This window comes from Enoplosus armatus, chromosome 7, assembly GCF_043641665.1.
Source record: "Enoplosus armatus isolate fEnoArm2 chromosome 7, fEnoArm2.hap1, whole genome shotgun sequence".
In the NCBI taxonomy this organism is placed as follows: domain Eukaryota; kingdom Metazoa; phylum Chordata; class Actinopteri; order Centrarchiformes; family Enoplosidae; genus Enoplosus; species Enoplosus armatus.
In genome coordinates, this window is record NC_092186.1 from 7,894,240 (window position 1) to 7,919,730 (window position 25,491).

General features: G+C 43.0%; 1 protein-coding gene across 1 annotated transcript in view; it reads right to left on the minus strand.

Moving 5' to 3' along the window:
* The window catches only part of scfd2 (sec1 family domain containing 2), an 83,728-nt gene that overhangs the window by 49,431 nt on the left and 8,806 nt on the right, over positions 1-25,491 (minus strand). Inside the window, exons 3-4 of the mRNA XM_070909334.1 lie at positions 23,631-23,758; positions 18,674-18,849 (exon numbers count right to left, since the gene is read on the minus strand). Coding sequence (XP_070765435.1) covers positions 18,674-18,849; positions 23,631-23,758 — 304 coding nt within the window. The remainder of the gene's footprint in view (positions 1-18,673; positions 18,850-23,630; positions 23,759-25,491) is intronic.

Sequence of the window (25,491 nt, forward strand, 5' to 3'; positions counted from 1 at the left end):
TGTATGCCAGTGATTGACAGATTACTGTTTGGCAGTTCCAACCATCCTGGGGTCCATCAAGGCTCAATCTCGCCCAATCACAGAGATGGGCCAAACTCCGCCCCTGCCCAGTGCAGCCTGAACAGGAAACCAGCTCCAGATGCAGACCCTGGAGGAAGGTGAGCGTTTCAGATGCAGCACAGCGCGCTAAACAGAACCAGGCCTTGCTTGCCTCGCTCTCTGCCTGCACAATGAACCTTTTTCTGGGCCCGAGGGCAGGGGGAGGGGGCGGGTATTGGAGGTGGGGGTCCTTGTGGGAGCATGAACAAAGTTGGCTATAGGTCAGTGGTTCTAGTCAACCAAAGACACCCTGGACAGGAGTCACCTTACATGGTTGTCAGACAGTTCATCATTACCATAGCAACTAGAAAAAAAACGAATTTGCATTCTTTTGGAAATGTACATATGGGCTTAATTTGCAAATGTGTAATCACATCCAATTTGCGTTCACAAATAACAACACGCAAAGCTGGAAGGGATACAAGCAAACTTCTAAAAACAAAATACATAAATCTTAGAGTTAGAAGACAGCTAAACTTTGACTCTAAATTATGTACAGCAAGATTACTATTGATTTGTAGTAGAACAGCTGGAAAACAAACAAGTATGTCTTCACCCTCAAGGAGGCTGGCAGAAGTTCGAACATGTAAACAACACCAAAACTCAGAGCAAACTCACAAATGCTTTGACAGACATTTTGTAGACGAGCCTTATCTGAGCCTGCCAGCGCGCTCGCACACATAGAACATCTCAGCAGGGACATATGCTCATTGTAACCTGCAGTGATGACAATGATGAATCCGAGGACGTGTTCACCGGAAAATTTCTGTTTATCAAAAGACGGAAATTTGCCTTAAGTCGAGCGGGAATGGAAATATAAATGTTATCTCTGGCTCTCCTTTTACAACCATTATTCTGTCTTGTGTGAAAGGTGTGGACAACGGGTCAGGTCTTTAACAAGGAGAGCGGAAACGTGACTCTAAACACAAAGAAGAGCAAGACTGCACACAGGATCATACGTACACTGAACAGTGGAAGATCACCAATTCATCAAATCACTCAACTTAGCTAGCTTGAATTTCATCCCTTTATATCCACATTTCTCTCTGCCTACCTCATATTTTCTGTTGTTAACCAGCTCAAACAATTTGCAATGATTGTAATGGTTGTGACTTTTCTGAGGCTCAAATATGAGGTGAAAGATTTGAACTGCAACATCTGCCAAATGTCTGTGTTACCTGCTCTCTTTCATATCCTGTGACGTGTTGTCAGCTTTAAAAAGTTCAAACAATCCATAAGATTTTCATGAAATCAAACCCGTTTTTGATGATATTCATGGTCTGCATTTTTTCTGCAATAGTCTTTATATGTATTTATATTCTGTAATTACCATATTAAAAAATATTATTTATTGTTCATGGTGAAGCCATTCCTCTGCGGGATTGAAATATCCTAAATAAGCAGGAGGGATTCACAGGAAACAATGTATGCATGTAATGCAGGGTTACTGTTTTTTATTTTATTATTATGATTAGCCTCACTGTTACTGTTAATGCAAGCCACACGTTTCCTACTGCCACTGCTTTATATCAAAAGCACTGAACTGGGGAAACACAAGGTGGCTACTACTGTGAAATTGTTCATCAAAGATGCAGCTCAAAAACAAGGCAACAGTTAATTTCTGCATTGTTTGACAGTGAATCAGTTCTAAATGTTCCCGAGGGAGGAGCCACAGTGAGCTGTTAGATGAAGAGCTGCATAACTGCAACTCCTCTGAAAGGTAACCAACTTTACTGTACCCTGCTGTTGTGTGGAAAACTACTCCCGCCGTGTGCAGCGTGAAGATCAGATCGTGTTTGCAATCATTTTTTGACTGAAAGTAGCTGCTTAAAGAGTGTTTGTGTAGTATTAAACCTCACATGCTGTTACCATCAGTAACCGTGGATATCGCCAAATAAACCAGGACTGAAATCTTTACAACATTATTACAACATTAATGTCAGTCACTACTCTCTTTTACAGAATGATCATCATCCAGATGATCTGATGACTAAGCAAAACACTGCTTGAATGCAAAAGGAAAACAGACTGGGATTTTCTTTACAACAAATCTATTAATACTCAGTAAATGATGGAATGTACTCGACACAGCTCACCACTACTCTGTGGCTTGTCCATCAGTCGGTTAACTCTTGCATGTCTCAGCTCAGAAAAAACATACACATTAACACCTGATGAGGCAAGTTAGAAGAAAATACAGAGAAAAAAAAGAAACTGCGAAAGATAAGACCATTTGATTGATTAATTAGACACATTGTTGTAAAGTAGGAGATGGGATGATAGATGGCGCAGTGGATGGAAAAGCTCTTAAAGGTAAGGTGACCCCTGGTCTGGCTCCATCAGCCTGATGCCTGTTATGTTTGTGGGAACACTGAGACATAAATCTTTCGCTTTAAATGAGGCCTGAATTACCACACAGAGTGAGGTGGGTCTGTTTTGTTTCTGCCCAGCCGAGCGGCCTGGTCTCAGGTCTGCACGCTGGACTGTTGGGAGAGAAATCAATGGACTCCTGCACATGGAGAGACACACAGCTGAAGGTCAGCACGCTGGAGGAGGGATGGACGGGCAGCTGCCTCTCTGTCAATACAGGCAAAAGCTCTCAATAGGCTTTACACCAGTCCTTCTGCCTTTCACCTTTTATCCTCTTTAAGCCAGCGTCTCCACATGCATCTCTCTGTCTTTTATCTGCATTTTTTTCCCCTTCTGCTCTGTGTGTCAAAGGTTGGCTTGGCTCAGAGCTTGAGGGCTGTAATTTAGAGGAGACATGGGACCCAATCACAGACACAAACACACAGTCCCCGCACGCCACCAGTCAGCCACATGCTGGTCACTGCGGCTGGACTCTGTCTGCGCGGCACACGACACCCTGCCTGCTTATCACACTCTAAAACCTGCAGTTCCTTTGTTACTAGCAGGAAAAATGAGCGAGATAGCAATCATACGTACTGTAGCTTTTAATGTAAAAAAAAGTGTATTATGGCAGTACACTCAAAGTGTTTAGAAACATAAGGGAATTAATGAGGCTTTATTTCTGCCACATAGGCTGCAACAGATTATGGCGTAATTTACCAGATGAGAGTTGCTCTGCAGCCACAAACCCCAGGGCCATGTTAAACCTCCTGCACTTTTCTCACACTGCGAGAAACTGAATCATACGCATTCATGAGCAGACACACGTGTGTGTGCGTGCGCACACACACACACACACACACACACACACACACACACACACACACACACACACACACACACACACACACACACACACCTAATACTGCCAAGGACAGTACATTACATCCACTACTAATTGACTCAGGAGGCTCCAGCAGGGAGAAAACATCCTGAGGTAAACAGACGGTTTCTACACGAGGCCGAATGAAACAACCACAATTTATCCGATGGGATTCAAAGCAAAACCACTAGCTTTGACAATTTGCAGTTGCTCAGTTTCATTTTTCACTGCAGCCAATCAGAAACGTGACACAGTGATACAAGAGATCACTTTTCTTCTCTTCTATCTTTTATGAAAAAACATGTAGTGTGAAAGATTAAAGCAGACCATCTGATTCCAGTTTTGGTCTCACACATGGAGAGGAGGGCACAGAGGTGGGGGGGGGTAAGTTTAACCAGCACAAAAAGGAGGCTATTTCAAAATAAGAGTTTGACTTGACTGGATGGGAAAGGCTGATTGCAAATTTGTAAATGTGTAGTAGCAACTTATTGTGATCCTCTTTCAGTTGTGGTTGTTTTGTGAAGGAAAACACATTTTTAAGTTTATATGAGCATGTTTGCATGAGAGGGAGATAAAGTTTTTCATATGAGAGATGCTGTTCTTTAATTCAGTTCCAGGGCTTGTGGAGACTTTCAAACAATGAGTCATTAGGGGGCACTGTTGCACCACGCCGAGCCCCAGGAAGGCTTGATCACAGCCTGCACAGATTGCACCACGTCTGCCTGTCTCTTTCCCTCCAAAACTCCATCCCTCCGACTTGGAGAAGTCTACAATAGACAGGAAATGGACTGGAGTCTTAGTGTTGGATATTTTTAAACTATTAGCTGTATGTTAGGTGGATCAAGGCTGTGTTCTGCGTCGCTGACCTCAGCTGTATCCATGCCGTCATTTCTAACCTGGCAGCTCGTCATCACAGGCTGCTGTAGTGGATGCGGAGCTCTGTCATGGGTAGGTTTCTGTGGTGAAGCTTGAATAAAACATGGAATTCATCATGAATAACCCGAGAGCTGTGTCACTGACTAGCGGACTGTGATGTGAGTCATTACTCTGAGGTACAGCTGGTGCGCTCTCTGTCTAACAAAGGAGGAGGGTCATGTACGTGTGTCGGCTGAGTGTGCCACATGTGGGGAGAGCTTCTTTACTGAGCCTCACATTAACACAGAGGTCACAGAGGTAACCATATTTATGGGTAAATGGAAAAGAGATGATGTGCGCATCTATTTTAAAGGCAGGGGAGGACCGTGTATTTAGATGTGTATGCGTTAGTGTTTTTGTGTGTTTTTTTGTGTAACTACGGTCTACATCATAATCTGGACTGTCCCGCCAACCTGTGTGCATCTCTATCATAGACACTGACAAACACGCCTACACACGGCTGCTCTTCCCTAAACATTTATAGAACACTCATTACAGACATGGGAAATGGAAAACAACTAATCTCCCTCCATTTCCCTGCAAATGCGCGCTTGTACACACACCTGCGTGGACGTACGGACGAATTATGCTCAAAATGAGAACATACTGGAACATTTTAAATAAACAAATAAAAAAAAAGATCCTGAAAGACAAACAAGACGGAGAGAGGAAAGACATGAATAAAAAGTTTGGGATGATGGGAAGGAAACGTAGTAAGACCTCCACTGAGAGATCTTATCAGTGCAGTGACGGTGGTGTGAGTGAGACAGGTCACATGATGCTCCCCGATGAGCACACTTATGATGTGAGTCAGACCTCTATTTACCAGTCAATTATGATCAACACGATTATTTACTGTCTGGCTAACATGAGAGGGCTCCATGTCAACAGAAATACAAAAAGGCACATACACACACACACACACACACACACACACACACACACACACACACACACACGCCTGCACACAGTGAAATAAAGGCATTATTGGGTAAAGACCACGATAAACAGTTGCAGGCGTATTCTCCCATCCGATTTTTCCTGGAAACCCCTTCTCACACAAAGAAGAGACAAAATAGAAAATAGAATTAGGAAATAGGAGCCACAGTAAGAGGTAGTTGTGGCTGGGGGAGGAAACTTTCAAAATAAAAGTTTAGAGGAGATAATAATTTAAAAAGTTTGATCTCAGATGAGACCTGAAGCTTTTCAAAAGTTTTCCTCACTGAGAAAACCTTGCTGTAAGATTAAATATATTATTTTAACAGAGTGTATCAGGGCAGTGGGGTGTGAAGTAAAAAGCTCTTTCTGTGAGTAATCTAAGACCTGAGACAGGGTGGCATTCTGCACACACAGCAGTCCTCTGTCACACACCCATATGAATGTGCTAACACAGGTTGCATGGAAGCACGCTCGTCCCCACCAAAACACTAAGAACCCAGTCTGATTGGAGCACACACACACACACACACACACACACAAACACACACACACACACACACACACACACACACACACACACACACGCAGACATACAGGCAACAGAAGGTATATGTGTTATGCTTGTGTTTACTGAGGTGTCATGGGGAGGGCTGGACACAACATGCAGGCTAGAATGAAAGAGAGCACAGACATTCAGCGATCCTTCTGCAGACTACATGTCTGCACACTAACACCCATCGCCTGCATGAACTCCATCTGTTACAACACTTTTAATATCAGCGGGGTTTACCAGGATCTCTTCATGGCAATTCATTTGAGCATTGACCCGCATTTCATGAAAAGGGGCAAAGACCAATAGACGCAAACAAGGACGGGGGCAGAAGGAGAGTTGGGAGCTGGGGTCAGGATGGAGACAGACAGAGTGATTAGTGCATGGCTGATTTCTTCTTTATATGTGTGTGTGTGTGTGTGTGAAAACAAAACACAGTCCTGGTCTGCTGACACTGGTTTGACACACAGGCTGAAATAGAACAATACAAACAACATCACCCAGGGTTTCAACTGCACAAACATTCCCAGAGCCTTAAGCCCACAGCTCAGCTAAAAAACACTACCAGGAAGGGGCAACGAGGCTAGCTCAAACCATTAATACAGCCTAACACCTCATTTTTTATTCACTTTGTCCAGGACTAAGTACATCATTCTCTCAATTATTGTCTCCCTCTTTTTTCCCAGATTTCTTCATACATTCCCCAGTGCATCCCACACTCTTCCTCTCATTGCCTTGCTTGTGAAAGCATAACTCTGCTCAGGCCAAATCACACAGACTCTTAAACTCTTCTGACGTGATAAAAAAAATCCCTCAAGACTATAATAACTTTGAGAAATCATAACTTATATCTTTGACAAAATCAAAATTGCTAGAGCTCGAGCACAAGTACGATAACACAAATCAAATCAAATAATGGTTTTGCACGAAAGTCTTGTGCGGCTGGCGTCTGAGATAGCGTTGGAGAAGGAGTGGAGGCAGGGAAGGATTGCTACACCAAACTCCTAGAGTCTAGAGTAAACCCCATTTCTCTTCCCAATTCCATCCCGCTTCAATCCTTACCTTACTTCCCCTTGGTCTAATAGACCACCTTCACTTCCCAGAATTCTTGGGTCACAAACTGTGCTACCCTATGTTAACTGTGCACATTAAGCATCCCCCTCAATGACTGAAGGCAGCAGCTTGAGGGTGTTTCTCACACTTTCTGACTGTTTGCATGGGTCATTTCTCTGTGCCTAATGTGAGGAGGTGAAATTCTCTAAATTGTTGTTTCTGGGGGTTATATTTTCAGTCAGCCCCGTTTCTACATGTTGACAGCTGTTTTCAATGTGATTACCACCCTGTCACCTTTGGGGTCCATAACCCAGGTGGGTCTTGTAATATAAAGAAGACAGCATCATTGATAATCCCTGGCCTGTCTTCCCGAGTTAAGGATGACAGTGTGCCAATGAGGGTACACCAATGTTTGACTGGCCTCTCTGACAAATAATGGTTGATGTCTGGTAGTAAATCCTTAGACGCCGCCCACTGCCCTTGCCTTCGCACACCGTGAAAATGTCTCTCTTCCTCATCCTCTCCCATCATGTCTGTCCTTCCTGAACAGATGGTAAACACATCACTAATGCCTTGTCTGTCTGTTTGTCTATGCTGTGATGCAGCGCAGAGCCTCCCTGCTACACAAGGACTAAACACATCACACTGGCAAAGAGGCACCGCTTCTCCAAACAACACTAAGACTGTGAGAATTACAATGTCACTGTGTGCTTGATGGTCTAAGTGCTCAAGCATCTAAAGTATACCGCTCAGCTAATATTACCCCTTTATTTCCACTGGTTGTTTAAGACTTTGTGATTTTCCCACAACTACAGTATACACTAGTCTGTAGTCTCACAGTGACAGCAGTGGTAGAAAGTAACTAAGTCCATTTACTCAAGTAATGTAATGCAATTTTGGCGTACTTATTATTATTACTTATACGTATTTCCATTTCAGGACACTTTATACTGCATTTTTTACTCCACTACATTTATGTGACAGCTATAGTTACTAGGTACTTTACAAATTAAGATACGTACAAAACATACAAAGAACTTTTAAAATATGACGCATTGAAAAAATTTAACTACCCAACAGTATATACAATTTGAGCTTAAACGATCAGCTGATTAATCAATAGTTGGTCAGTGACTGTTTCGATAACTGATTAATCCCATTTTTCATGCAAGAATGCCAAACATTTCATTGTTTCAGCTCTTCAGATGTTTTTCCTTGTTTTAAATAACAGTAAACCAAAAAATATTGAGGTTTTGACTGTTGGTTGGACAAAAAAAAAGACATTTGAAGGCGTCACTTTGAGCTCTATTATGACTATTTTCTAACGTTTTACAAACCAAACAATTAATGGACTGATTAATCCACAATGAAATACCATTCAATGCAGCCCTATATATATATAATAATTAAAAACCGGCTCCACCACAACCAACAAGAACAGATAAATGCTGCTTAAATATTGATGCATGACGGATAATAATGTAATGATGTATAACACAGGTTTCGGTTCACATTTCTCTGCATTGAGTACTTCTACTTTTGATACTTTAAACACATTTTCCTGATTGTACTTACCTACTTTTGCTTAAGTAAAATGTTGAATGCATGGCAAAATGACTTTTACTTGCCATGGAGTATTCATATAGTGTGGTCATGGTACTTTTACTTAAGTGAAGGAGCTGAATACTTCTTCCACCACTGGCTGACAGAGAGTAAAGCTACTTAAAAAGAAGACATATTTAAAAAATATACAGAAAATGTGTCACAAAGAAGGCAACATTTGTGAAATGTTTTTTTTTTTATATCATACTGTCGACTTGGCATGTTAATGGTTTTGAATGTCAAATGATTTAAACATATGATGATTTATTGACTTGTAAAAAGTCAATGAAAATGCATAGCATGCTGAGCAAAACTTCTATACTAAACTAGGTGTTGGTAATAGGTTGGCCACCTCCACTGACACTAATGTTAGTAGACAAAATATTGCAAACAACTTCCACTATAATTGAATGCAGTGCAGTGCAGAGCTGAGTCAGCACCTCTTTGACAAAGTCTCAACACAAACTGAATATGAAGAGCTTTATAAATGTAAGATTTATGGCAGGGCTTCTACATTGGATAACATTAGATTTAGTTGGGTGTATCTAAGGAATTTGTGTTCATTATAATCATGTACAATCAAAGTCATGTAAAAAATGTTTTATTGTGACATATTTGAACAAAAGCTTTTAGGGTTTTGTTTAAGATTTGTCTATTATAAGAAACAAGGTATGAGCAGAGTCAGCCGACTGCAGACTGCAGTAATGCAAACTTGCAAAAATAAAAATTTGATTCTGCAGTTTAACCTCTGTATTGTTATGCTTTATACAGGATGTGGTGGTTAGTGCAGTGTGAATGAGGACATCTGAACTTGTGATCCTCACAGCCAGATGTGCAGTATGTGTTCAATGTGTCATTGTGAGTCTTCATTTTTTCTACAATGAACTCCTAATAACCACAATAAGCAGCTGAAAATTAGTTGAAAGCTTATGACAATTTCAACACAAACATGACCACCAAAAGTGAACACACATTCGTCAAATTAGAGCCGGTATAATTTATTATGCCCCTCAAACACACAATGCAAAGCATGTAAAAGGCTATAAACATTGTTGCCGTCAATAGGGCCCCACAGGCCTGGAGCAGATATCTTCGCTGTGATGTTTAGACACACAGCACTCAGAACACAAAGACATCACGACTGCAGACATGAAAGAGAGAACACACAGCATCTTAAATAACTCAGAATAGAAAAAACAACAACAGGGTAGAGAAGATGGAGAGTTAAGGAGCAGGAGATTGGGAGGAGGGGGTGAGGGGGCACATGGCGGGCGTATGAGAAACCAGTCTCCTCCTTCTCCTCCATCCCCTCCTCCCGCTCATAATTAGCGGTTCGGCGTTGGTGCTCGTTTTGGGTTACTTTCATTCCTTTTCCTATTTCCATGAAAACAGCAGTGGGACAAACAGGCGCACATGTGTCTCCAAGTACACCAAGCTTAGAACAATAGAAGAAGAAAAGTGGGGCATGTGAGTTCACTCCAGATGAAAGCTAGAGCGGGAAAACACAGGAATTAGTGAGGTTTTCCCTCACATGTTTTCAAATCAAGTATTCCTATTGGATAAAATGTCACGTGGAAGGCTGGAACAGCTTAGTGTTGGCTTCAACTGGTATACACCATGACAGGCAGTGGAAACTTTTCAACAAAACTCGACGGCCGATCGAAATGCGCCCACATGTTCTAGTCATTTCAACACATTCTATGTATTTATGCCATGAGTAGCTTATTGGAAATTCATCTTTCTGTGTGCTGGATCGAGCAAACATGTGGGAAATCTTTCTCTATTTGTCATAATTGCACTAAACATATCCAGTATTTTGGCAGCTGTTCTGAGGCCTTTCTAACAAATCCATTTACAAATATTTTGTCGATGCGTACATGTTCACGTCAGCCGCTCTGGTTTCAGTCTCTTAAAGGATGCTTCAGCATATGGCTACAGTCCTTTGCACCAGATACACCCTTCTGCCCCCAAATAAAGACTACACAGATATAATGAGACACATTTCTACGAGTCAACACAAAACAAATCATATTAGTAATGAAAAATAAATGTTCGGGGAGGAGAAAGACAGACAGGAGGAAAGGCTACAAGAAAAAAGGCATTCAAAACAAAGACAGAAAATACTAATAATATTGAATGAGAGGATGACAGGACACTTAACTACCTCCAGACCCCAGCAGAGAGCCTGGGGTGGCATCTCCCTGTTCTCTGCACCCTGATGTCAATCAAGCTACGAGGGGAGTGGAGAGGTCCGCTCTCTAAAAATTCCTCCACAGATGAGTTTCATTTCTAGCTCAAACAAGATGATTCCAAGAACAACAAAAGGCAACCTTGCCAAACACAAAAAAAGAAGGGAAGCTGTATGCATTTCTTCCACATGTCTCCCAACAAATGCAAATACCAGCTCAAGTCGAAAGCTGAACTCAAAACCAGATATAGCTAATGTTGTCACCACCTATAAATGTTGAAACATTTAAAGTTAGAGCGGGGGGACTGGGGTCTGTACGCTCTGGCTGCTCAAATCAAACACTGAGATGCTGCTGGACTTGTTTTAGATTGCTCCACTATGAACCTTTCAAACATTCAATCAATAAAAGCCTTCCTTTAGAGTCAAAGGTCTCTGTAACATCCCACAGGTCGTAGGATAGATTTGAGCTATTATTGCTAACATGACATCTCCATTTGACACACCAGTTTCCAAACACGGTCAGAGGTGGAACACTCACTTAACTGACCCTGTCACAGATACACATATCAAACAAATGGTGTGCTCCACCTGATCATACACTCAGTCCACTCAGATCCAGCCTGCTGAGCTATGTGGTTACATGAGGAGCACTGCCCCAGGGAACTATGGGTAATTAATGACAGAGCAAGGGTGGCAAGAGTCTGTCTCTGATTGACCCGGTTTGACCCTCCCTGCTTAGTTACCATAGTGATCGGTCAGCCTCGTTCCCTTTGGGTGACTGGGCGAATCCCTGGGGCGACAAGGTGGTCTGCAGGGTGGGCATGAGTGAGCAGAGGGGTGGGGGTACAGAAGAGAAGGAGGTGACGACCGGGGTTTCAGATGGGTACAATTACACACGATAGCAAAGAGGAGTCCTTGTCCCACCTTTGCTCCACGACCTAAGGGGGTTACTTCCCCCACCTCACCCCATTCATCTCTGTTTACAGAATGCAAGGCTTTGCCCATCATTGGCAGTAGGGGGCACTACTAATCTACGGTGTCCCAAAATGTATAGGCCAGCATGAAACTGGTCAAGTTCTGAGAGATTACTGTCCACTGGCTCACAAGGATGAGCATTCATCATCAGTCCACCAAGCATAGAGAAACTGGTCTGATGTGTGTCCATCTACAGCACTAAAAACATGCTAGATCTATGAGGGCTAATGGCTTACTGGTCACTAATATATCTTCACCCTTAACTGATCAATCACAATGAAATCTTCAACCGGATTAAAAATCTGTAATCTGGCTCTAAGGGGTCATTCACTATCTAAAGAAGACACTCAAAAAGGTCCTGGAATGTTTCTCTGTCTCCATTTCAGATCAGACATACAGACACAAAGACACATGTCCTGTGGGCCGTGACCTTCCCTGGCCTGTGCTCAGCAGGTAGTGACAAATGACCTGATAGTTAATCTGTCCTGGGGTGGAGCTTTTCTACAGGGAACAGAGAGTCTGTTTGTGACAACAGGAAGTTGAGACACTGTCACCAGAATAAGCACATTAAAGGACGCACATGCATGAATGCCTGCGTGCACACATGGCCGCACACACACTTACTTGCAAGCACATCTGGCTATAGTTTCAGATGCAGTTCATCATGGAAAAAACAAAAAACAGTGAGCAGTGGCATGTTAAAATGACAGAAAGGGTCGTGTGCCAGTCAGAGGAATATAAAGGTATGAAGTGGTTCGTTGACCGGCTCTGTCTGGGACACTGGGTCATTGTTGGGTCTCTTGCAACCCCCGCCATCTTCCCTACTGGTCATCTTTTTCTACGGCCTTCCTTGTTAACAATCCAAGGGTGAATGCTGGGCATTGTGGGATTTTTCCCCAGTCTGTGGTGTCTTGTTGGAGAATGCTCAAATGAAGTCTGACGCCAGGAGGCCAAGTCAGCAGACCACACTGACCTGATTCACCAGGGATGGATAGTGTTAGTGGGAGCTCCAAGAGCCCCCTCTGATCATGTTCCCAAGACCACCTCACCCAAACACTGTGAGATGACAATGTAGCTCAGTACAACAGAGTTCTGAAATGCCAAAAGCGTGCTCAAGTGGAGAGAGCAGTATGGATGATCTCCAAGAAAAGACAGACCATTTCATTATGCAAGTTTGGTCCGAGCAAGTGTGAGAAAAACCTTTGGCTGAGGCAGTGAAAAACATTCAGTTTAAATCCTGCAGAACCCCCAAAAACACACATTCGTGAGGGGGAAAAAAACTCCAGGCCACATGAAAAATCCTCCTGACATGAAGGATTTTGACTCCACAGTTGAACAGCCACAGTTAACAATAGAGACCAGTACAAAAAAATATCCGCAAATGCACATACGCAACTCTGACTCGATACAGAACAATGCCAAAAGAAAAAGGTCGCTTTAAGTAAAAGAGAAAATGTTTAATGTATTAAACCCTTATGAGCCCATCATACTCCCTCCGCTTTAACATTCACAGAGCTGTGGCTCTATAATTCTACAGCTATTAACCCCAAAGCAATTCCTATAAAGTTTCAGTTCAGTGGGCTGAAATATAGATTTAGTAAAAAGTTGCTTAGTAGAACATTTAAAATGCAGCACATGCAAATCACTATTGAGCTGAGAAGTGGAGCCACTGAGGTTTAATATGAGGCAACTTGACTGAGCCTTCTTGTGTCCCTCGATTTTCCAGGGGAAATAGATTGAGTGCAATCCTAGTGATTGGGGATAAGTAATGCAGAATGCAGAGCGAGCCAAGCACCTATCTGTCTGAGAGAAGAGAGGTAATGATAACAGGAAGTGAGATGAGTTGGTCTTGCCCTCTGGCCTACCAGCCCATCACCTCTGTTAAAGAGGGTCCCTCTCTATAAACAGGCCTCTCTCTGCCTATTAAACAGATAGTACATTAGGCCTGAGCTGTGCAGAACAATGTAAACACAGACGTCTCAGGGTACCGGCGCTAAGGGGAGGGGGGAGGGGCTTCAGATGGGGGCTATTCCTGGGTCTTCCTGGGAGTGAACTCCATCACTGCTCTTCTCTCCCACTGTAATCCTTTCCAACTAAACACAGGAAGGAAGAGATAGGTAAATAACTCACTCTTCTGATAAACCCAACTTTCTTCCAGCTCTGCATTTTCCTCCTGTTTTAGAAGGCTTGTTATGCTACAAAATACAGTGGCGTGTACTTTAGCGGAGCACAGGAGTTCATGTTGTACATGTGTGTGTATGTTACAGCGAGGCACATGTTTGGAGAACACATAACAGAGATACAGGGCAAACATGACATATTTACAAGGGAAGCGCAGAATAAAGGGGGGTTTGGCAAAAAGGGACTAACAGAAGATGATAGGAGAAAGCCAGAGAGGCCACTTTGTCAAGAGGACAGACAGGAGTTGATCCTGAACCTCCTGTGGCTCATTCTGTGAACAGATCTTGGTTGCTCCAGGGTTTAAGGGGATAAAGAGAGGATACACAGGGGCTGGATGAGGGAGAATGTGGTACTGAAATTGGATGGATGGGGAGACGGTCAGTCCAGGTCAGTCCAGATGTGAGGCTGTTAAACAGTGGGGAACTGGAGAAGGTCAGTGCTGGACATCTCAGGGCAGTGCCCCGGAGTCATTCACACCCCTTTGTTACAACCCCCCCCCCCCCCCCCCCCTGCATTGTGGGGGCAGAGATGAGAATAAGGGGAATGTCTGGGATGTGGGGACAGTCTCCATACCCTGGGGAAAGGCCAATTACAGGCTTAAAGCCCCCTGTCTGTCTTTGGCATGCAGCTCAGATAAGATGAAAGTTACTCGGGACCAATATCAACATTTTTCCTTCTGTCGCCATAAGAAATGACACGATCCAGATGTTACATATATAACTGCATGTTAAGTATTCTGGGGATTGCTGTGCCTTCTTACAGCTTTACATAACATGAAAATGACAATTTTTATTGTCGGGCGACTCACATACTACAGACCTGCAGATTTGAGCATCTATAGGTCATTGTATGTCCAGGAGGGGTCAATGGATAGAGGTGAAGGGTCATGCATGCACAGACACTGTACTGGGGGGGTTAATGGAGTATGTGGCTCACCAGGCTCCAACCTGGCTATATACTCACCGACAATATGAACATGAACACAAACACCAGCAAAACAACAGTCTGAAAAGAAGACTTAGCTTATCTATGACACAGCAGTATAAACTGTAGGTTTGTTATTACTACTGGCTGATATATGTTAACTCCCAAATATCGTCATCAGTAAAGGCTTCAAAATCTGGTAAAGGTCAGTACTGTAATATTGACACCCAGACCCAAGACCTGCGGGAATTCAATGGGACCCAAACCAAGTGCTGAAAGAAGTACTCAGATCTTTGTAGACAGTCTACAAATACTCTGTTGCAAGTGAACGTCCTGCTTTCAAAATTTGACTTAAGTAAAAGTACAAAAGTATTAGCATCAAAATATACTTAAAGTACAAAAAATAAAAGTACTCACTATGCAGAAAGGTTCAATTCAGAATAATGTATATCATTGAAAATTGAATTATAATTGTTGTGATTATTTGTTACTGTATAAATATATATATACTGCTGGTAGCTCGTGAATTTCATTGTCCTATTAATTTGATTGTCCTATCTTTATCTATAATAATACATCACACATATATATACATACATACATACATATATACACACATATACATATATACATATATACACACATATACACACATATACATATATACATATATACACATATACATATATATATATATACACACACACACATATACACACACACACACACACACACACACATCACATATATGCTGATTATATTTTGCTGGTAACTAGTAACTAAAATTATCAAATAAATGTAGTGGATTAAAAAGTACAATATTTCCCCCTGAATTGTAGTGGAGTTGAAGTATAAAGTAGCATAACATGGAAATAGTCAAGTAAAGTACAAGTACCTCAAAATTGTAGCACAGTACTTGAGTAAATGCACTTAGTTACTTTGGATACGGGCCGTCTCAGATCTGAACAAACAAGAGGACCCAGTGAAGGGGTCTTCTGGGTTGTCTCTAATTGGTTGTCTTGGTAAACTAGTTTTTTCATATTCCCGTAGATGCTGATGTTTTAAGAATGACTAATTTGGATTTTTATCTTGTGTGAAGTTTAATAATGAGGGCAATTTTTCCTTGTATATATATACTGTATTTTTCTGCTATGTCAAGGGCATCGGGTTTGAGTTCATAGCTGGATTTTAACTTATATGTACAGTATTTGAGACTAAAACACAAACATACAGCAGATACAGAGATAAGGACCAGGCCAGCAGCTTGAGTGACTCATGGGAGAACGGGACACACAGCCTAGTGCAGCTCTCTGTCTGAGCAGCGCTGTGACCAGTAACAACTCGGAGCTTGAATGTTTGCAGAGGCATGCCCTGGTAATCCCAGCAGAGTAAAGCAACAGGCCGGGGTGAGAGAGGTTAGCTCTTCTCTACTGCACTGCTGTCATCACTACCCTGTCCAGTGATGTGACAGACTAATCAACAGTAGGCTGCACAGCACACTCAAAGACAATACTAGCCTCCTTAAAAAGTCTGTCAGTACAAACATAATGGAGCTGCAAACCTGTCCCAAGTCGGCTCTCTCTGGGAGGGATGTACAGTAGTAGTGTACGTGTTTAGTTTGGTGAGGTAGAGGCTCTGGCTGGGCCGTTGATGGGAAGGTAGTGTGCCTGTGATGTTCTGGGAAGTGGTGAAAGAGCGAGTCTGTTGAGTTTTACCTTGGCTGCACCACCCCTGTCCAGCACTGAACACGTCTAGCATACACATTCTGTAACTGCGGGCTGGACCTGGACCAAGCCTGCTCAATCTGAGCCATTCAGACCAAAACCCAGTTACATGCCAGACAGCCAGGGCCCAGGGCAGCAGGGCGGGGGATATAGGTGCAGGCAGGGTGGCAGTGCCAGCGAAGAAGATATCTGGCCATCTCACACAAATATAATTACTATAATTGGGAGGTAATAAATACAACAGTCTCCGTAAAGGCAGTATGTATAACACTAACCACATTTATGTCACACAGTCTAACTAACGTGCCAACCTCCATAACCACATCTGTGCCCCTATCTTATTAACCTCCTGGCTGCAAGACCCTCACAGGTATATCGCCTTTCAAGTAAAGGCTGCCATTGAAAAACCTGCAAGAGCACAATTCCTTTCAGAAGAGCTTTTTATGTGTTACAGAATATTTAAGCATTACCTCATGAGCAAAACACTACGCTGTCTAGGTCACAAAGTAGCTATTACACAGTATTTTATACTGACAAAGTGTGTACGTAACTGTTGGGAAAGGCATGATCTAGGCTAGGCCCTGAACCCAATGGCCCTTTGCCTCAGTACAGCTACTGCCCAGTCCAAGGCCACAGTGCACCACGGAGGAGCTGGCCTGAATGAACTCACACTGTCCAACAGCGATGGAGCGTCCAGCTCTGCCCGGTCGTACCCACAGCAGCCCTCACACACTCAGGCAGAGTAAACACGGCCCAACCGCCAGGCAGAGCTGAAAGGCATTTCGCCCGGCCATTTTGTAATGTAATTAACTTCACTCTGTCCACGTCGAGCCAAAGCAAAACCCTCACATGGAAATTAAATAAACAGAGGGGGCACAGAGGACACACAGCTCATTTCCCCTAATACCTCAATAAAACTTGGGCCAACTTGATTGCAAACATTTGATTCTTGAAGAATGTCATTTTGAACCCAGGCCAAGAGCTATATATACACTTTCATGATGCTAAATACAACAACAGTCTGTTATTAACGTAGTCATCATCAGTTTAATGAGACCCAGTTCCACCTGTGGACACAGTCGCCTAAAAGCCTGGTAGTTATGAGACCGAAACAAAAAAAAAAAAAAAAAGAGTGATGAGAAAGTTGTACTTTGAATTATCCAGGTATAGTAGACAACTATGGGGGAGTGGATCAAAGTAGAGTCATGAAGTAAATGGATACTGGAACCATAAGCCCTAAAGTCTTCCTTTATTTAATAAAACCAACGATGGCCCCAGCTGAGGACCAAGGTTTATGAGGTTGTTTTCAAATTCCAATTTAGCATGGGGCACTGCTGCGAGCTTGTTTTATTTTTCCGTGATTTAGTTTAATAAGTTCCTAAATACTCTGCTGTCCTACTGCTTGCTTTACAGCTTCAGGAATATAAAGAGACTCAATGAAAGTGGCAAGGTAAGAGAAGGAGGAAATGGCTTTAGTGTTAGTTAGCTCACAGTGCAGAGCATGGCGCCTTTCAGCCCGGTGAGAAATGTCCTGAAATGTCAGCTGATCACCGCTGAAGAGCTGAAGTGAACAAGTGATAACTGGCTGGTCTGGCTTTTGATTTATCCTTACACTCTCCTCTCTGTCTCCCCATCAGACGTGCCCTCTGACCTTTCCAAAGTCAAACACACGTGTGCATCCGCTGCTGTCCGCCCCCGTAAACTAGACCTCTTCTTCCTCTGAACTAAAAAGCCTCTGAACAACATGATGGAAATCTGGTGGGGTTTTTTGCAGTGTTTACTGGATCCGAATGTTTTCCCTACAAACACCACTGACCTTGTTTATGAAGGAGAGGAATCTGCGTTTTTTCCTGCCTCTGTCAGTTTAACACAACATTTTGGCCACCATCTAGTGAACCACAAGCACCCACTTACCTGCTGAGCATCAGTAATAAAATATTTACCCGAAGGCAAAGATGTGAAAGAATAATTACCATATTAATTACAAATTGCCAGCGAATGTGCTGTTTTTCAACTTAATTCTGTCAGTATTTAGGATTCTAATTTAAAAACAACACGTGTTCATTCTTTAAGTTATTTGATCCACATTCCCTAATATCAAAAAAGAGAATCGCTTGCATCTGAAATATAGTTCTGCTGTTAAAAGGCTCAAAAAAGTTTCTGTCAGTCTCTCTGTCATAGCTGGTATCACATTTTTTAAGTGGTGGATATCCCATTTGGAAAGGAGACTTTCCAGCTTTCATCGCCTCTAACGCAAATGGATTATAGGTTTGTGTAAGATGAGTACAAACCTGCAGCAGCAGCCTCTCGAAGGCCAGGCAGGCATCCCAGCGGGGCAGGCTGGGGTGGCGGAGCGTCTGGGCCGTGGCCAGGCCCAGCTGGAGCACCCCGCAGTGACTCTCTAGCGCCCCCCAACTGCTCCGGAACAGCTGTACGTAGGAGCACAGCTGCTCGGGGGTCACACGGCCTGAGAGGAGCGAAGAAGATACCATTATTATCTGGGGAGAAATTTGGAGCCATCATAAATTCTTCAATCAATATTTGTCAAATTCCATCATACAGTATATATAACATATAATCCACAACTGTACTCGGCCTGTTGGCCTAATGGTCTTTTGGGTGCCATCTGTTATAAACAAATAAAAATGTACAAAGTTGCAAGGGACACACACAGTTATTCCTCCTGATGGGGAGAGCGGAGCGTGGAAACAGAAAAAATAGACAACTTTTTTCCAAGCATAACAGCCTTTTTAATAACTATCATACACTCAGCTTAGGGCAGAGGGGAATTACTGATACCAAAACAGACCATAATATTATCTTAATGAGCAAAAAGCTCCACAGGCTGGGAGAAAGCGAGAGCCGTGCAGAAGTGTGTATGTGTGTGTGTGGCTGTGCCAGTCAGGGAGCGATATCATTTATATGTGCAAGCTTCAGGTGGAGAGTTACTGTCCAGAGGTTTCAGTGAGGTGTTTACATGAGTCACTGTATATGACCAGAATGTCTGTGTGCCTGAGCGTGACTACATATAGCAGAGGTGCAGGAACACTGATAACAGCTCCTGAGAGCCCAGCTTGTGCGTGACTAATAAGTGTAAATCAGAGGTCTAAATGTCTCTGAACATTTATAGAGGCAGCAGAGAGAGACTAGACTCCTCACACTGTTTAGGACCCTCTGCGTCCCCCCTGCGAAGATTCACAGAGACACAGGAAGAGCAGCGTAAAGGGCGTTAGGGCTGGGGTGGGGGGTGCAGGGTGGCCTGGAGCTACGAAGGGGCTGTGTCAGGGGCTGGGATAGAGAGGGGGCACACATTAACTCCCCATAAAGCCTACTTCTTCATGTTGATGTTCTGAACCAGCACCAGATGTGGGAGTATTTCCTGTTGGACTACACGGCCAATGTTTTCTTTAGCGGGGCCAAACACATGACTAGAAGAGAAACAGACAGGCAGGATAAAAAATGGAGCAGAAAGTCCCAGAATACTAGATATAATATGGTGTCATGGCAACACATTCTTTTTTTTAACTTTGTTAAACTGGATGAATACAATTTATTTGCATGTGAAATATTTTCAGACAGAAAATTGGAGGGAATCATCCAGGGAAGCTAGAAACATAAAAACAAATTTTCGGAGTAGCTGATAAGTAAACCTGACAGCAAAACAGATTCAGAGTCAGTGTGTTGTGCACTTACTGTACGGGCAATATGGAGCCACAAAAGGGAATGAAGTTTCTTGCTGAAATTAAAGTGTTTTTTGAAGAATAAGCTTCAGTCAAAATCCTGAAAAGCTCTATTGTGAACATATCCAGCCATAAAATCCTGGCAGCATAACCAAGGTTCGCTGAGCTTGATGTGCCAACCATAATTCAGCACAGAACCAGGAAATACGTCCAAGGCAAGGGCCAAGCATAATTTCACTCGAGAATAGGCGACCAAAGAATGGTACACTGTAGGCCAAATATAATCAGACTTTACAGCTCGGGGAGATCATACGAAATGGAGAGAGAAAATGTTAAGACATGGGGAAAAAAACGCAAAAAAGAACTTAAGACAAGAAAGCAACACAAAAGCCTGTTCTCCATTACACAATCAAACAGTCCCGGCCGAGCCTTAGCGCTTATCTATGTCACTAAACTTCCCTCAAAACAGTTCTGTGATTCCTCAAGCATCTTGTTGCCAGATGCACAATGAATCCCAGGGAGATGATCTGTCAGCTGAGCTATGGTTTCAAGCTCGGGTGTTCCTGCAGTAAATGCAGTGCTGGAAACCCTTTCAGCCTCTAATAAATTAGACTGTACGTGTAAGATGACACTGCACTTGTGCCTTTAATTGACTTTTCCATGTCAGCTTTATCATTTGTTTAACAACTGTTTTCATGGAACAAATTACAGTCTGCCTTTTGTGTTTTTCAGTTCATTTCAAGGCATTGAAAGACAAGTTTTTATGTTACAGTGGAAGTTTAAAATGTGATCAAGTGTGATGTACATGACATGTTTCTAATTGGACAATGTGTGCATGAAATATGGAGTTATTCTAGTTAAACGCAACTCCACTCATGACATCAACATGTCTGTTTTGTTCACCAGCACCCTCCTGCATGGTTTTCAGGTATATGCAATACTGTCGTTTGTGTCGCTCTTTAGTTATGACCTAAGATGGTGGAAGAAACTTGAACCTTTTGGCCATTTTAAAGTTCTTCTGGGTGCATTTATTGCAGGACCAGCCATAAAACAAATCACATTTTCAGCCCCATGCTATAAAGACTTTGAGCTGCTGCCCATTTTAGCCTGATGTGCAGAAGTGGAAGTTGAGGCTCACCCATGATCAAAGTCCTGAACAATGCAAAATAGGGCAGGGGCCAACAATCACTTAGTCCGGTTACTGGAAGATGACTTGCATTCTAGGTGCACAGGGTTAGTCAGAGGCTAAGTGATGTCTGATGTCAGCTTGCAGCTGAGTGGTGGCCGGCCTCAGCAGCTGGACAGCCTCATAAGTAATTCTACATGGATGGGGGACACAGGAAGACTGAGAGACTTTTATTTATGCACTCCAAGAGGAGGAAAGTCCTGGAACTTTTATTTGTGGACGCATGTTGGGGCCCCTTTCAAGAATCTACTGTACAAGAGAGGAGAGTACAGGCTTTAATAGGGCAGCTACAAAAGTTTTTATCTGCGATTCCTCCTCAGTTCAAAATGTATGCGAGTGATTTGGGGATTGAAATAGCTGTTGGAAAAATGTTTTAGATCATCTGTACAGTATGTATGAGGCATCTTGATCTTGATTGACGGGGCATGTTTTTGTGTTGTATACTAAGACTAAGAGTGTATAGTCATGCTAGCGGCTCCATGAGGCTGTACTCGGGCAGCGTTGTTTTGAGCCAAACACGAACATTAGCAGGCCTTACCTGCTCACAATGACAATCAATTGTCAGTTTGTGTCTCACTCCTATCTGCTGTTAAAAGCCCAGACTGCACCACAGAAAGAAAGGCCCTGTCTCATTTACACTGCAGTATCAGTGCACACAATATATACACAAACTGTATAACCTTGTGACACACACATATGCATGCATGTGTATACACACACACACACACACACACACACACACACAGATGAACAGATAAACGCACGTTTACTGACGATGAAACCAAAGCTGTCTCACTAATTCCCCGCTAAGAGGAAAAACACCCAAGATAAACACTGGACTCTGGACTGCACAACCACATATATAGCCACTCACACACACACACAGCGAGGGAATTTCATCATCCCGTTGTGCTATGAGAAACCTGACGGGTCATACTCAGGCTCTGAGAAATGGATTATTTTCTCTGACTCTCTCTGGATGATCTTATCCTGTTGAGATGAAAAGAAACCAAGTTGGGCCAGTGTGTATGTGAGAACGCGGGGCCTGCTGTATTCTGATACAGTATTTTCTCCATTGATCTGCATAAACCTACCCGAGTGAGAGTGCGTTCGGGTGCGACTGGAAAATTCTACTCTCCTGGTGAGCGAGTGGGCACTGAGAGAGCAGATAGGTATTAAATGCTAAGCGTTTTGCGTTACTGGGTTTAGCTCGGTCTCATATGAGCAGAGCATGATGGATTGAGAACTCTGCTGGTGGTGCTGGTGGGTAGGATGGGAACTGTGTGGGGGTGCGCTGGGAGCTCAGGGGGGCTTCATGGAATCTGGTCCACTGCCAGTGGGCTATAAAGGTTCAGTGTGTGAGGAGTCTGACAGTGCCCCCTTCTCTCCCTGCTTTTCTCTTATTCTCCCTCTCTCAGGAAAGACATTAAGTCAACAGACTGTCAGCCAGCAGGCGGGAGCAGCTTTAATGCTTCTTCATACTTTCTTGCTTTTACTGTCACTCCCAATCTCTTTGTTCCCTCTCTTTCTGCAGCTCAGTCTCTTGTTGTCGTACATTTGTCTAAATAAATCCACAATGTAGCAGCCATCCAGAATTAGAAGGACTGCTGTTTAGCACAAATGTGTGAAAGGAAACCACCATGTGTATGTAGATGCTTGTCAGAGTGTGTGTGTGTGTGTGTGTGTGTGTGTGTGTGTGTGTGTGTGTGTGTGTGACCTCCAACACATTACAATCTGCATGTTACGAGAGACGAGACCTTCTTTACCTCACAGATTATAGGAGCTGAGGGACACACTGCCCCTCCCTTTTACCACCCCCCTTTCTGACAGATGCTAACCTGCATATTAGCCCTGTGTGTGTGTGTGTGTGTGTGTGTGTGTGTGTGTGTGTGTGTGTGTGTGTGAGTGTAGTACATCTATTACCTATGTGAGTCAGAGGGTAACAATAAGGTGAATGTGCACGAGAGCACTGTATACTTGTGCATGTAATGACTTTATTTTTGCGTGCTTACACATATTTTTATCCCTCTCTTTGGCCCCCTTTGCTTCATTAACAAACAACAAAAAGTTTTCAAAAGCAGTGTGTGTGCGAGGGAGCATGTATGTGTGTGAGTGTGTGTCATAGAGCCAACATGTGGTTCAGATTTCCTATGTGGCCACATGGGCAAATACACGGCAAGGCAGAGAAGTTGGATCTCAGTAGGAGGCGCTATGGTTCTGCAATACTCACACACACTTCTCTCTAAGAATATTGATGCTTTTATTTGATGTGAATGCTCGCGTTTATTAATTTTTATTTTCTGCATTTTGTGTGAATTTGTGTTTTATTGAATGGGAAACAAGGTGTGTACTTGTTTCCATTTGTGGATTTCTGTTTCTTACCCATGCTCATCTTGATTGGCAGCTCCTCCTTGCTGGCTGTTTCCACTAGTTGCCGCCGGACCTCCATCACCCCTTCTTTATGTTTATTGGTCAGCATGGCCTCCCATAGTGACTGTGCTGCAGGTGACCTGGTAGGTAAAACAATCAAGTCATTTAATCAAAACGCTGTAGTAGAGGTTGTACGGTGTTTATCAGCACTAACAATTCTGCAGGACTTTGTTTTTGTATAAACACAAAAGAACGTGGACGTGATTGAGAGCCTGCTGGTCGGGGAGTGGCTACTCTCCTGTGGGACCCCTCACAGGATAAAGCTGAAATTAGCAGAAGGAACATCAGGAATGTTCTCAGTCCACCTTAAACGTCTGTATGCCAACATTCCTTTGGACTGATCCGTGCTGTCCTTATATCAGTGTCAAAGCAACAGAGTCTTGATACCATCTCAGTCCCTCGTCTCATTATCCGCTAGGTTATGAAACACACTGATCCACATCTCTAATGGGAGACTGAGGACAAGGTATGTGTGTAAGACTACTACCATCTGCCATGAGCAGTGGAAACCGCTTCAAGTCCTTCCATGAAAGAATCAAAGAGTGTCATGGAGGAGCTTCATCATCAATAGCTTCATAGAGAGCGACACTTATTCTTATAAAACAGCTCCTATGTCTGAATTCAACATTTTATATTTCAGTCTCCACTGGTGTCATCTCAGATTTCATGCCCTGTTAAAGATACTGACACTTTGCTGGCTGGATGAAAGGGAATCAACAGCCTACATCTCTGTCTGTGTCTGTGACAGTTAGACAGACAAGCGGACATGATCTCCTCCGTACTCTCAGGAGCGAGCAGCAACTGAAGAGAATAAGAGACAAAGAGAGAAAAAGGGGCTAAGGACAGAAAGAGGGAAGGTAGGAGGGAGCTCGTTGACAAATCCACTCTGTTTTTCTTCTTTTTCTTTGCTTTTTTTTTGGAGGGGGGGGGACTTTTTTCTTCTCTCGCCTTTTCTCCATTCTAACTGCTGCCATGTGTTTAATATCAGATGTAATCTGTTCCAGACCTTGGGCTGGGGCTAGATGGGGAGGAGAGGGGCTCACACTGGGACGCCCGCCATCTTCACACCAGAACCAGACACAAAGACCGGCAAACACGACTCAGCCCGGGACAAGAGTCTTACATAAAAACTGATACAGTAAAAGATGCATGCACACTAATTTTCCACTATTAGTCCAAATGTGACAATATTCCGAATTTGACACAGGTCATAAATAACAGCATATTCCGTTTGGATATTCCGAACGTAGCAGTTTCCAATTAAGACATGTGGGATATGCCGATATTATTGGGGTCATAGGAGCATTCTTTGGACATGTATACAGTGCATTCGGAATATGTGTCTCAATCTGGGTTTTTCCCGCAGTTTGGCCTCTTATATCACAATACCGACCTTTTCAAGAAGTGGTTGGAAGAATGAAAGAGTTCACACATCACTGCATTAATTGGAGTATGCACGGCTGCATGTAAACAGGAATATTATTAGGCTAATATTAGCCATGTTAACAGCTTAGTAGGAATATTGTCTTTTTTGGAATATGGGCAAAAGACTGAACTAAAAATTTTGGTTTCTCTTGGTTTTCTTAAGTTATGATTAAGACATGAATACTGACATGCTATTGGTCAAGTGCTATGACATGGTGTATCCTGGAGAACATTTCTCTCAATCCTTCAGAAAAACACCTCCCATACATTTGACGAAGTATTAGAATTTCTACGATTATGCAAACCGTGAAGTCCCACGTACTTGTCATTGTTGAAATACCAATAGTGTGACTTGACCAGGCCACATGTGCGCAGCCATGTGTGTGTT